Source organism: Oreochromis aureus, linkage group 7 (genome assembly GCF_013358895.1).
Source record: "Oreochromis aureus strain Israel breed Guangdong linkage group 7, ZZ_aureus, whole genome shotgun sequence".
NCBI lineage: Eukaryota > Metazoa > Chordata > Actinopteri > Cichliformes > Cichlidae > Oreochromis > Oreochromis aureus.
This window is the reverse complement of record NC_052948.1, coordinates 32,061,486-32,076,140: the sequence shown is the minus strand read 5'-3', so window position 1 is coordinate 32,076,140 and position 14,655 is coordinate 32,061,486. Positions and strand designations below refer to the sequence as shown.

General features: G+C 41.5%; 1 protein-coding gene across 2 annotated transcripts in view; it reads right to left on the bottom strand.

Annotated features, from left to right (window-relative positions):
• shroom3 (shroom family member 3) overlaps positions 1–14,655 on the bottom strand; it is a 67,510-nt gene extending 52,855 nt beyond the window's left edge. For both annotated transcript variants that reach the window (XM_031728491.2, XM_039615697.1), the window contains exons 1-2: positions 14,066–14,655; positions 7,615–7,769 (exon numbers count right to left, since the gene is read on the bottom strand). In XM_031728491.2, the coding sequence (XP_031584351.2) occupies positions 7,615–7,769; positions 14,066–14,224 (314 nt within the window). In that variant the 5' untranslated portion in view covers positions 14,225–14,655. The remainder of the gene's footprint in view (positions 1–7,614; positions 7,770–14,065) is intronic.

The following is a 14,655-nucleotide window of genomic DNA, read 5'->3' as shown; positions in this document are numbered from 1 at the left end:
GCCCAGCCACCACAATGCACCATTTCACTGGTACATTCAAACAGACCTGTTAAGATTAGCCCTTTTTTCTTTCATGTATATCTATACTGTTGCATTGATGGGTGTTCATTTTAGGCATGGCCAAAGATTCAGTTAATAACATCAGCATATGCGCAAGTGATCCCATTTAGAAGCAATTCCTGCCACTCTAGACAGTGATTCTGACACCAAAATGAATATTTTGATGAATAAGGAGAGAGTCAACCCCTCAAAATATGTAATCACCAGTAAAATGTGACAGAAAAATGCTTAAAAACCGATGACTTTGACTTATATCCCTGCAGGTTATACTTCTATATGCGGAATTTAAGCCAATCCAGAGTTCTGAGTCAGCAACCAATGACCTTAACAATAATCTGTAAGTTTTTAGACATAGAGGTTAAGGTTTTGGAAAGACTGTGGATCTTCTGCAAAACTACCACTAGATTCCTTCTGACATTATCTCTCACCTACTGCTTGTGGAAATTTACAAGAAGAAAAACTGTTGAATAAACTGTTGCATGTATGCAACTAAATGTTCACATAATTGAATGTCACTATCTGCATGAACCAAGACAAAAAACAAAACAAAACGATAAAGCAAAAAGAAACTTGGTGAATATTTGGAGACAAGTCCTAAATGCTACTAGTGTCAACTGTGGCAACTTGCTAGCAGCCAAAGCAATTGCAGCACCTTATATGTCACCAAGCAGTCAGGAAATTCTTCCGGAGGTCACCAACTGGTCTCAAAGCCTGCATAACTGAGGCCTCAGCAACCGATTTCATAGCAATTACCTCTGGCAACCACTTGCTAACTATTGCCAAATAGTTTTCCCTATTGATCAGTGGTTGCCAACCAGTCTCTAGGCCTCACGAAGGCCTAGGTGTGAACAAAAATGGACAAAAAAACAGAACAATGGCAACAAAACAGAAGACAAAATCAAGACTTCAGAATAAAACAGGAACTGACAAATACAACACAGGGGAGGCTGTCCCAAGAAAACTACCAAGGGAAGAACCAGTGGGTACAAAGTAAAATAGGAAATAACCAAACAGACACTTCACATCATGACAAAAAGATTTTTCTCAAACATCTCTACTCACGATTCTTGACTTGCCCGTATTACCCACATCTGGATTCCACGTACTTAAAGGTATCCCTTGTAATCAGTCTCTTCTAATTTAACTACAACTTTCACCACCGGGGGCAGCATTTTACTAGCAGGTGTGTCAAGATGTCTATGGATGTTTGCTGCTGTTTAACATTCATGATCTCTTTTTAGCCCCACCCATTTGACTCACTGCACCATCTTGTGGTTCAAATCGGTATTGCACTAATGTGCAGTACAGCCCTGCTTTGACTTCAGGGGTTATCTCTTCGATACAACATAAACATATTTTGCATAGATAGCTTTCGATGGCTTTAGTTAGTATCAGCAGGTTTTAAACTATTTTTAAACACAAGAATGTACAAGAAATTACCTTTAATCTGAGAAATCTCCCAGAGCAAAAAAAACATTCCACTGAAAACAAACACCCTCCAGGCATTTAAAGGCTTTTCAAGGTGCCAAGCTCAATAATCTGGAATGGGCGTTACCTACTGAAGCCTTTCAGACTGAAAAACAATTAAGTGTTGTCTAACCATGTTCCCCAAACCTTGGAGAACATGACGCTATAACTAAGGAGTTAAACTACATGGATTTAAATTAAACCCTAATATGCTGACTTTATATCACAATAGTCACCTTGAAACTATAAAGTTTGAAATGACATCAGACATCTTTACTTAAATACAAATTTAACTTAAAGTCTGCTTCATTTGTTCCCACTACTTATAGAAAACACACTTACATACACTTGCAGCTCTGACGGGCAGCTCCTCTGAAATCCTTCTGCTTTGTTTTCAGCTTGTTGTGAGTACACTAATGGCATGATTCCCTCTGAATGTCTGTCCCTCTGTGAGTGTGTGTTTGTGTGTGTCTCTCTTTGCTTTCGTGTCTCCAAGCCAATCAGGGCTCACCTGAAGGCACCAATCAGATAGAGCACAGTCAGGTATGGAGGAGAAAAAGTCAGAAGGAGAGACAAAGAAGGTGTGGTCTGACAGGTGCGTTTGGTGTCGACATCATGCGCCTTTTGTCTGACTGACACCAAGGATGGAGGACACACACACACAATACCAACAATAAAAGCAGCTAATACCCGCTAAAGTCACACACATAGTTTTATAATGCCTTCCGGATAAAGGACACACATACACACAAACAGAGACTTTGGTCTTCTGCGGTAATAACCATCAGTTCAGCTCAATAAATCTTTATTACCCTACCGAGAGGCTGTTGCTTTGCAGCTGGAGACGATGGAGGAGCTGCAGGACGAGGTGATGAATGCTTCTCACAAAACAAGACAAACCCTAATCCTAGTGTTAGGCTGAGAAAGAATACACATTCAAACTTTTCTTTCCTTGGATCAACATTACGGGAAGTAACACAAAGAAAGAAACCTACAGAAGTCATGGCAAAAGGTAAAGGTGAAAAGTACCAACACCCCCCAAAAAAACGTGTCCAAAATCTGCAGTTCCTCTAATGTGCACTTGAGGCTGACTCAAGGAAGGCTTCACCTGCTCTGATTAAAATCACTTTAGTAGGTTTTTCAGTAAAGTTTAAGGGACTTTTTTTTTGTGGGATTATCATTCAAACCCTTGTTTCTAAATATGGGCACTAATGGTTCCAGAAACGTGACCTGGTAGCAGCCAGAAGGCTGGTGTTGAGGCTTCAAAACTGGTTGGCATCACAGTAATTCAAGTAACTGAACTGGATCTTTGGACTGTGTTTTAATGCAATTATACAAAAAAATACTATAGCTTTGTATCGTATAACACTGTTAGCAGCTATGTGTCTGTTTTTGCCAGCTTGCTAACTAAACTTCCCAGCAGTTAGTTGATAACCACCATTTTGTGGTGCTAATGTTGAGGCTTCAAAATAAAGACTCCCATAAGACAGAAAAGTTCTAAAATGATACAGCTCCTTCAGACTTTTCAAACATTATTAGACTGAAAATCCTGACACCTGCAGAACCACTGAACTTTAACACTTCTCAGGTCTATAGCAAGGACGGCCGAGGCTCAGGTGGGTCCATCCGACGTAAACGCACAGTCACAGCCTTTTATCTATCTTTGATTTGTGTTTCTGGGCATGACTTTTCATTTATTTTTTGCATCTCTGGATGAGAGTTTTCATCTGGTTGAGTTCAGTTGTACTGATTTGTGTCCACATAAAAAGGTTGAAGGGATTGATGGTGGAGGGGGTCACATCAGAGACCCAAGTCTGGCTCTTAAGAAGCGCCCACACAGGGCTCGCCGTGCATTGTTTTAAAGATTGGTTGCTGCAGCTGCCTAGATAACCCTCTAATGTATTTACTACCCCGTCATGTGTCAATCACCAGTCTCATTGGTAGCTCCTGTTTCATCGAAGTTAAGAAAAGCCTTTTTGGGCCTGCCCATTTAGCATTCCCGGTGTGGGAAGGGTTGCCTGTAGTTGCTCGAAGTGACTGAAGTCCTTTGATTCATAAAAATGACTTTGGTTTGGTTTGGAACAGATCAGTTTGGGTAAAAGTAGAACAGTCGAAACTTGTTTTACATTTTCTTGCTTTCTCTGGACAAAATACAAGCTGCAAACATGAATATGCTTCGTGCCAAAGCAGAGCACTTTCAGAGCTGTGCTCGTGAAAAAACGTGACAAACTGTGTCTGTGATATTAAATGAATTGCTTTTTTGTGACTGCTTTACAAACTGCTATTTACCCCGGGCCCATTCATGACACTAAAAAGCAACTAAAAAAAACGTCGACTGCACATCAACATGCACACCAGGGTCCAATGTTCAAACTAGAGATGGCACGATACCACTTTTTTATGTCCGATACCGATACCGATATCATAAATTTGGATATCTGCCGATACCGATATGAATCCGATATTGTGTGTTTTTTAATCAATAAAACTGTTTTTTTAATATCTTGCTGCATTTTGTATAAGTTCATAATCAAGTTTAAATAAACAACAACACTAAAGCTATTCTGTTATACCTGTATGTAAAAAATACACTGCACCCAAAATATTTCATAGTTCAGCAACACTGATCAATCTAATAAACCTTACCTAACTTAAAACCTAACTTAAACCTACTCCATCCTCCCTATTCTGGTATTTTAAAGAGTACTTAGCAGAAATATTAAGCAAACTAACTAATAGGGTTGCAAACTCCCAGCAAAAAAAAAAAAAAAAAAAAAAAAAAAGGGAACCACCCCCCACCCTCCACCTCATGATGCTTAATCGACATAATCAACTTTAATTTGATGCAGGGTGAAAAAAAATGCACAGAAACAAATTATTTTTCAAGAATAATTAAATAGATTCAACATCTTTCTTCAACAGAATTGCAGAATTCACAGATGGTACCTTCCCAAAGGAAAAAGTACTATAGCTTACTAGGGTATATTAGACTTAACAGTTACTATATACAGTAATGGACTTCTATACATTTTACATCAGATTAAAACTTTGGGTGTAAGATTCAGATAATTATTTATTAAAAGCTAGATATTTTAAATGAGAATAAGAAAGAAAAGTATGTCTTTGTGCTCCCTTTTCCCTGTTAATGCCCTATCGGCCCCCCTGGCTAAACTTTGCTAGATCCGCCCCTGCACAGTTACCAGCCGTCAGCTACGTAGAAAAGGATCCTGGTGTAGAAAGTAATATTAAATACATTCTAACAACAGCTTATCAAGCTTAAACGTGCTGCTGTTGTTCAGCCGCTGGTTTCCTCTTTCTGGCGCGAAGTGGGCCAAAAACAAAGAAGAGAGACGGACTCACGGCAGAAAAGCTGATCAGCTGATCATTGATCAGTTTCACGATTGAAGTAGCGGCAGGAGAGGGAGGGAGAGAGAGAGGCAGTCGCTCTATATATCGGTTGTTAAGCTTAACATGGGAACGCTTTACAAACATTCAGAGATGAACTTACACACTTGCTTTACGTCTCTCTGGGATAACTTCCTCAGAGATGAAATGCTGGTTTGGTAGTGAGGCTACAAATACACACAGCCGCTCTATCACATGACGCATACTGCTGCAACGTGCTACGGTTATGAGCCGAGTTACGCCGTGTTGCAAGTTTCGTGAGATGCTTTTTTGATATTTAATGGATCGGATTATATTTTTTTATTTTTCGCCGATATCCGATCCAGTAATTTAGGTCAGTATCGGACCGATACCGATACGTAATATCGGATCGGTCCATCTCTAGTTCAAACCTTCTAGTTTGCCTCCGTACCGTCCCATCACAATAGAATAGAGCAGAACAGAATCGAATAAGCATATTTGAGGACTAGAAATGAAATGTTGAACCCGTGCAGTGTCCAACTTTCACAGTTTCAGATCCAAACAGGAAGCAAATCAGACCAAAACACACACACAGCCTTCCCTTGTCGCCACGCCTTTCCACAGTGTTGTGTGTGTGTCTTTACACCTGTCCCACAGAGTGTGTGTGTGTGTGTGTTTAAAGTCTAAAGTCCTGCATTGTGTTTGGCGTCTCACGCGTCTTCCAGTAAACAGAAGTTGCAGTAGCCACAGTGGCCTCGCTCACAGTCACACCCCAAACCCAAACACATACCTGGCTTTGTACCTGGCAGTGCATCAACCTCAACACTGGGAGAGATGCTGGGTGGCACGACACACCCTCTGCTGAGGTCTCCTGCTCTTTATTTTACGATTAAATGGTTGATTGTTGTTTGCGTCTTAGCAGTCTCATGTTTTCATATGGCCTAACCTCGAAGCCGACTTTTAAACGCTGGACAAAGTCTGAACATCAGCGCTGATCACACAACGAGTGCTGAAGTTGGCACATGGGGATATCAGAGGTCATAAATGGGTCTAATCAGCATGTGATCCTGGTCTGATGAACCTTTAACCGGATGTGAAGAAGTGCTTGTTGCCTTCAGGAGAATGTAGAAGCTTCACCTACAGGACCCAGAAGCAGGCTAGTTTAACCACTCCAGTATTATCATAGCTCAAAATGCGTCACTCTGATACATGTTTGAAACAAGACTCCTTAAGAAAACAAACTGCAATTTCAACAAGATGTCTGTTTTTCCACATCTGCTCAGTACACTGCTTCTCCTTTTCATTAAATGTTTATGTCACAGCTTTATGATCTAAAAATCTGGAGCTCTAGAAGTAATCCAAAAACAAATTTCTACACATTTTCCCTACTTTATGGTCATACAGGTATCACAACAACAGGAGTATGTTGAGCCTCAGGTTGAGGTCAGATTTGCACCAGCCCAAACTGGGTTCAGGCATAAAAAAAGTACTGTCAGGTATTTAAAAAGAGAGCCCAGTGACAGGATTGCCTGTGAGAGAAGGGAACTTTTTGCAACTGACTCTGTTGCATATTTCTGAAGGTGCAAAATACCCCAACCATATTTAAATGTGGTTGAATCAAGTTATTGTCATTCGGCATGTTAAAAACATGAAAGAATGACATTTGTTTCCCAAATAAGAACAAATAGAATAAACAGAATAACACTTAGCGGTCAACATAATTATAACATGCAGTTTACTGCTAATTATGTCAATATTTAACGCCAAAGAAAACAAGCATGTCTTATTTTTTGTGCTTGATATGAATGAGCTTGCAGACCCTCGTGTTTAGAAAATGGGGCAACTTTTATAAATCGCCCATAAAAATAACCACACCTATGAGCGCTATTTAAGGCGTGCGCTCACACGCTATTTTGCCCTTTTGTTTGGCCCTTGGTTTGGTAGTTAGGTGAGTCTTTCATCCTCATTTTGGTTTGAGTATAAGAATGTTGTAATTAAGCTTCCTGAAGTTTGCAGTCTGGTGGTGTATAGAAGCAAAAATGACTAAATGTGTCCTTGGCCAATAACTTATGAACCTAATTGTAAGTGTAATACAACATAATAAATAATCAGCACGATATGAATGACGGCTCCTGGAACAAAGGCTCCACTTTGAGCTAAAATCCTATCCCCAAATCAAACTATGTGCTGGGCACGCTGGGCTCAGCTGTCACTCCCAAAACATCTATACCAGACATCCAATAATATCATTAAAGTGAATTCTATTAATCGCTGACATGGTGACAGCCTCTAATAACACACAGTCAACTGAGTCAAATCCCCAGCCAGTCTGTGCTTGTCTGAGCTGTTATTATCATAGATAATAATTAATTATTTAGGGTAAAAGTCTAGACGTGGGCAACAGATTGCGCTCACTCCAACCTTGTACTACACTGTTGGTCACTCATTCCAGATTTTCTTTAATTTAATAAACTACTACACTGAAAACTCACAGCTGAAACCAAGTGCTGGAATAAAACCAACATTTACAGCAAGTAAAGCTACACTCCAAACACACTCAACCTCCGCCTGCTGGGATTATCAGGTTTCAGGCTGTTGCTAGAAAGAGAAATATCCACCCTGCATGCTTGCAGAAAGCTCTGAGTCGGTCTCAGAATCAGATGTTTGTGGTCCGTTTGCCTCAGTTTTGTTGGTTTGAGCTTCAACAACTGGCGTGCGTACCTGCGGACGGTGAGCTGCAGAGTCTTGTACGATCCTTTTATCAGAGCGACGGCCTCCTGACGGTAACCGGTCAGCTCAATGTCGTTGATGATGACAATCTCATCACCCACCCGCAGAGGCTGCTCCAAACTGTCCGCCTTACCGCCCTCCTCGACCTGCACAAACAAACACACAACATCAGCTGATGCAGTCCAAACGTGTGGCTGCAAAGTGTGAGTTCCTAGCACCCGAGTTTGTGGGGCAGCACCTCTTTACGCAAGGCTGCTCCTGGTACTGACCTCCAAATGAAAGGTCTGAGAGCCGAAAGGGGCCAAGGTTTAAGAGGTTTGTAAGATCTTAGTGACCTTGAACTTCGACTGGTGTCTGTGCTGAGTTAGGCTGAACATACAAACTGATGAAACATGTTGGGCTACACTTCCTCTGGCAGCTGCTATCAGGCCGTCTATTGTTCTGGTAGGACTCGCTCTCCTGTGTGTGTGTGTGTGTGTGTGTGTGTGTGTGTGTGTGTGTGTGTGTGTGTTATGGAGAGGTCTTGGGTGTTTGTGATCCTTACATCCTGTGTGTCTCTCAATTCTTCGTAGGTTTCCTTCCTCTAGACGTCAGAGTTATCACAGTTTTGTCATTTCTAATCAGTTTTTATTCCTATTTCATTTGTTTTGCTTTTTTTTTCTTAAAAAGGAAATATTCTAAAATTATCCTAAACTAGTTCAAAATAATAAAGCATTTATATTTAGAAAAGAATCAGCACTAATGACACAAAAACAGATTAGATGAGTGTTAACAGGAAACGCTGTTGTTGAGGTTCTTTTTGTAAGTGAAGTTTGGTTGAGTCTCTGAATGAAGCATCAGTGTTTCAGTGCTCTCAGTCTGAGTGCTGCATACTGGAAACTGCATACGTGTTTGGAAAGCCTGACAGGGGTAGCAGTAAGCAGGGGAAGAACTTGGCGTTTTACCAGCTGCATACAATACATTTTTCATTTTGTCATAGCTGAAGTAAACCTTCACTTTAATTACAGCACAAATCAAAATCAGAGCAAACCCAAATGTGACTCGAATGTCTCTGATCACTCCCACACGCTCCTTCTCTAACACACACACAAACTGTAGCTATCAGTGTGACCCTGCTACTTTATCATTGCTGACAGTGATGACTCTTAGCAGCCTGTCACTGTGTGTGTATCAGTATCACAGCACACGACTGCCTGTTTATCAGTGTGTGTGTGCGGGTGTGTGCGCGCGTGTGTGTGTGTGTGTGTTTCCTCTTAAAGGTCACATCATCTTGTTCAGCGTGAGATAAACTCAATCAAATCCTGAGCTGCTCATCAAAATATTTCTGGACAAGCGTCATCTGCTCAAAGTGCACTGATTTATTAGCAGTAGTGCACTGTTACAGAGGACGAGCGTTCTGGTACTGAAAGCTTCTGGAAGTTTCCCTTCGTTATCCTATAGATACACAGTGCATGTGGAGATCAGAAAGAGGACTGGGTTTGCCTAAATGTAATCTCAAAACCCCTGCTTGTCATCTGAAGACCATTTAGATTTTTATTAGCTGCATTTCTAAACTTTAGGTGATACACAGAACAGGAAACAGGCACCGGTCCACTTGCTCCCGAGGCTAAAACCAGCGGTGTAACTAGTGAGTTCCCAGATGGGAAAGATGCATTATTGATAAGATAACATGCCTTATTGTCCTGTTGATTCCTGTTTTAGATTGTAATAAGTAAGTATTAGAGATGTCACAACACCATAAGCTACTTTATAGCATTTACTATTTGGATATCAGGCATGAAGTGAGCAGCAGCAGACATTTTTCAGAGCCTAAACTCAGCAGAGTCGTTTTGGAAGACATATCTCATCAGTTTGGTCCTATTGAGGCTGCTAAGCTTTGCACTTGGAAAGGTCAGATTAACCACGATGGGTAAAAAACACACGAGAATGACTGTGTTTGTTTGCACATATTTTCCTGTGATCGACAAAGGTGTCTCGCTCTGTTCTGAAACAATAAACCCCACCCAGCAGGGACTCTTCAAGTTTTAAAACCACTGCCAAAAATGTCTTGCAGGGAGTGTCTGAAGCTCTTCTGAATTACAACACGTGTTACTTCTCAACAAAAAAAAGATGCGTCTTCACCCACATGCTACAGCTGCAGCATCAGGAAAACACAAAGCTCTGATGAACATGTACCATCTGCGCTGAGCGACTTTAATCACCGACTCTGAGGAGATAAACATTAGTGCACGGTCGCAGGTGTTTATCTACACTAGCGCTGATTAACACAAATGAGTAGTATCTAATGAGCGTTACTGATGTGAGGGAAAAGAAACATCCTCTCAGAGCTGTGAAGGAAAACTGTGTTAAAGCATTCCCGAGCTCTGCAGAACGATGCACATGCCTGCACTGTTTGCCTTTTTCAGGAATAAATATACCCAAATAAGGCCCACAGAATCACTCAGTAACTCCACGAGTGTGTGTGTGTGTGTGTGTGTGTGTGTGTGTGTGTGTGTGTGTGTGTGTGTCAGTGACTGTGGTATTCCAGCTGAAATTCATTATCCTGCAGACCGAGATATCTAAACAGAGTGGCTCAGCCCGCTCATACCGTGACTGAAACAACATACCTCCTCTAATCAATAAAGACTGTGTGATTTGGGAAAATATCCTCTGTGAGCAATGGGGGGCCTCGGCCAAGGAAAAGCACTCTCTCTCTAAACTTCTTTAGAGCTGGACTCAGGTTCACTGCCTTTCTAGCTTGTGAAAACCTTAAGTTTCCATACTTTTGACCTCTCATTAGAGGCTAAGGATTAGGCATGTTCATAAGTTACATGCAACTCTATTTATTAATCTGAGGGATATTTAGAGGTGATTATATCCAGTGTTTAACAAAAAAAAAGAGCACAAATAAAACATCCTGAAGATATAATATCCTGACTTCTAGTTCCAGGATTAAAGGATATAGATGTGTAATATAAACGGGTAAGCCAGTTCACTTAGTACTGTAATTGCATGAAGCTGGTGTACTCCCAAGAGACATATTTAAAAAGAATTATGAGGATATCCTGATGCTTTAACTCTAAAACACTGGATCCTACATTTACCACAATGAAATACTGCAGCATCTATTCATCAAGGACTTCTCACCTCTTTGTTCACATTTCCAGTTTTTAACACTGTGGTTCTGAAATAAATCTAATGGCTGTCATTATGACATATTCGAGGTTATGTTCTCATGCTTCAAAACCAAACAGATACTGAACCTGTTTAAAAGAACCAGTGGACTAGTGTGACACTTAATACACACCATTAACTGGTGTGTATTAAGTGTATTTTGCTTGGCCACAACCGACATAACCCTATAGATTATAGATTATATCTATAATCTATAAATCTTCAGCCATGAGCTGGGTCTAAATGGATCTACTGGTCTTTGCTGTTCTGGAAAATCTCAATATCGTGTCATCTAGGCTGTTTTGTTCAACAGCTGAGAGACTGGTGAAAACACTGTGAGTGTAAAGGAGGCGTATCAGCAGATTAACGGTAAAAACACTTATACATCTTTGCATCACCAGATTAATACATGCACATTCCTGTGATTCACTGGGTGGTTTTTAAAAGTTATACGGCTTAAAAACTGGGACATATAAAACACACCCGACCTGCAATCATTAAAACAGGCTGTAAATAAAAGAATCAGTGAAAACATGGCACCTTCAAATGATCTCAAACCAAAACTCTGAACATAACCCGCTTTTGACCAGGTTATGTGTTCAGCATGTTACCATGGTGAATTAGCCAGGTAAAAAAAAAAAAAGAGCCACTTTCATGACACAGAAAACTCTGACCATTAGCTTGACACTGCAACCAAGGTGCAGTTAGCCATCTTATCAAATTATCCAGGCTCTCAATCGTTAGTTTGTGGCCTTAATGGCAAGATAATTTTCCTGGTTAGTCTTGAGTTTGGTTGAACTGCCCGACTTATTCTCTAAAAACAGTATTTTGTGTAAGCTAGGTAGCTTGTTAGCTACCTTTAGCTCAAACAAAGCTAGCTTTGATCCTCAAAGCGCACTTAAAATGTCTTGAGTCTTTTATAAGAAACACAGTTTTAAATTAACTCATAATAATAAATTGTCAATAAAAAGCATTTTAAAAAGTTGCACAATGCAAAACTGAATAAAGCCCTGGATCTTTTTCAGGTTGAGTAAACATTTCAGTCCCGGCAAAGACTTTGTGTTGAACTGTTCACCTTTACACTGATGGTGTAACTCTGGCACACACACAGGTCATGAGACCTTCAGATTAAAACTCATTAAGTTTTAATCTGAAGGTTTAACTTGCCTTGAGCCATCGCTGTGACCTCTGACCCCAGTTCAGCACGGCGTTGATACAAAACAAGCAAAGTGTGCCAGGTCTCTTTTACGGTTGGTTGGCGGCAAAAAGAAGAAATGAGTGAGACACACAAACAGAAAAAGAGACGGGACATAAAGAGAGACGCAAAAAACTGAAGCACGACATCATGCTGGTGTTGGGGTCAAACATGGAGAACTGTGCTAACGCCAGCCGAAGTACAGCACAAAATAAAAGCATGATTGTATTCAAAAGCAACCAGGAAAACACATTATTCAAATTCTTGTCCTATTTTACAGTGTTTGGCCTCCATCCCAGAATAACCTTCACACAAAGACATACACACACACACACACATGCGCACACACACACTCACATGCGCACACACACGTACCAGCCTGGCGATTTGCATTTTAATAAAATGAGGCCAGGATGGCTGTAAGGACGGAAGGGGCATCATTAGTGGTCATCTACTAATGATGATATCAAAGGTTTTGGGCTTTTTTCTTGGCTTTAAAAAGAAGAAGAATTAGAAAGCCCATCACAGATATCACTGAATCTTTGGCCAAAGTGTGGCTCACATCTACAGCTTTCATTGGGCCATATTTGATCATGTTGACTCAGGCTGACTCAGCTTACCCAGAGGTCCATCTTATATGAGCTAGAGGTCAAGTATGTTGTGATGTCTGGCTCACACTACACTAACCAGGGCCATAACTAAGCCATGAGTGCCAAAAGTAGCCCAACTTGGACCCATATTTCTCTGCCGTCTGGGATGACTCTGGGCAGTGAAGCAGCTGGTAAAGAGTAACACTTTCATTACTGACATAGTTATAGGGGGTACTGATTATTGGCGCATCGAGTGATTTATTTATTTAGAATTTGTTAAAGGCAAAAAGCCTCAAAGACAGTGAAGCTTGAAAGCAAAGACTACATGTGAAAAAATGGATGTAGTCACCAGTAAAGTCTTGATTTTGAAGCCTCAAGCCAAGTGTTGTCTTTCCTTTTCTGTTTTTTACTCAGGTTTTCCCCAACACAGGTTGCACAAGTTTATTTTGCAATCCTTCTCATCTCATGTTTCATACACTCTCGCTGGTCAGGTTTCTGCTCTAGCAGCTGATGATGTCACTTTGCATTTTCTAGTCTCGGTTCTGGGGGTCGGACAGACTTTAACTCCACCTCACGGACTGCAGCTGGGAGCAGGCAGCGGTTATTGTTTTGCAGCAGAGTTAAAAGCCCATCCAAGGGATGAGGAAGCTACTGAAGAGGCAGCTGATTATTGCTCCTGAATATATAGTTTTATTTGTTTGTTTATTTTATAAAAGCAAAACACATGTACATGTGTCTCTACAAACATAATCATTCTCAGTCCATGACAAAAACTGCCCACATGGCCTTCTTGGTGTTTTGAAACCAGACACAATGAGTGAGACGTGGATCACACCCTTTTATGAGCTACAGATGTATGTGTTTATTTTGTCCTGCCTCATCCTCCTTTCTGCCTCTAATGGGACCATAATTTATCAAATGAACATCATAATCTATTTAATAAGACTTAAAACGAGCAAATGAAACCATAAACTCATCAGTAAAGTGTGTATTCAGATCATAAATCATTCGAGAATTAGGCTCAATTACCCACAGACTTCTATACAGACCGACTTCAAACCAGAGTTGTCGCCCCCTGTTGGTCATTAGAAAAACAAACTGCAGAATTAAAGCTCTTCCACATTGGCTTCATCTTCCAAACCTCTGTGGTGTCTTTTAAAGCTTGCCCCGTTCTAGGATGTAAAAATCAGAAGATCTCGGCCTCACCTGCTTAGATATTGTCCTTCTGTTTCATGCAGCACATTAAATTAGAGGCAAGTGCTACTAAAAGGCTGGACTGCCCCTTTGAACTGCAATCTCTGTGTTGATCAGGTGTTCGCAACAATTACAACAACTTTAATAACTTATATTTATAAACTGTAACTAGTGAAATAATGAAATAATGATTCATGCAAGATCAATCGATATGATTGGGATAATGATTCACTCTTTCCCTGTTTCCGGCTTCCCGTCATGTGCAGCACAGGTCACAAACACAGCAGGCCTCACACTTCCTGTCTCCTACCTTGGAGATGATGAGCGACTCTCCGTGCTCCAGGCCACCCTGCAGGGTGAAGCCCCACGGCGCTCCTCCCTGCAGCCGGGCCTCCACCAACACCCAGCCGCCTCCTTCTCCTCCACCGCCCGCCGCCTGCTGGAGCCCCGCCCGGCCACCTCTCTCCATGCCTGGCCAGGGGGAGCGCACACTCCCGGCTCCTGTGTCCTCAGCCTGAGGAGGATAAAGAGGAGGTGGAGGGGAGGGGGGACCGGTATGAAGAAAACGAGCTCTCCTTCACGAGCGCATTGCCGTCATTCATTTATAACTCCTCGTTAAGAGCGAAGAGAGCAGGAGGTGTCCGTGCACCGAGTTGCGTTTCCTGCAAAGTGCATTCCTGGAGCGCGCAGAGCGGCGGATCCTCCGCCGGAGAAACTCCTAAAAAACACCCCGAAACTTCTCCGTAGGAGTCTGAAGGGAGTCCTAAAAGTTTACGGAGAGGAGAAGGCCATCAAACTTCCACATGAACGAGAGGCAGCCCGAATCAGATCTGCTCAAACACAAATCCAAACCTACTCTCCCTCTCCCTCTCTCTCTCTCGCTCTCTCTGTCTCGTCCAA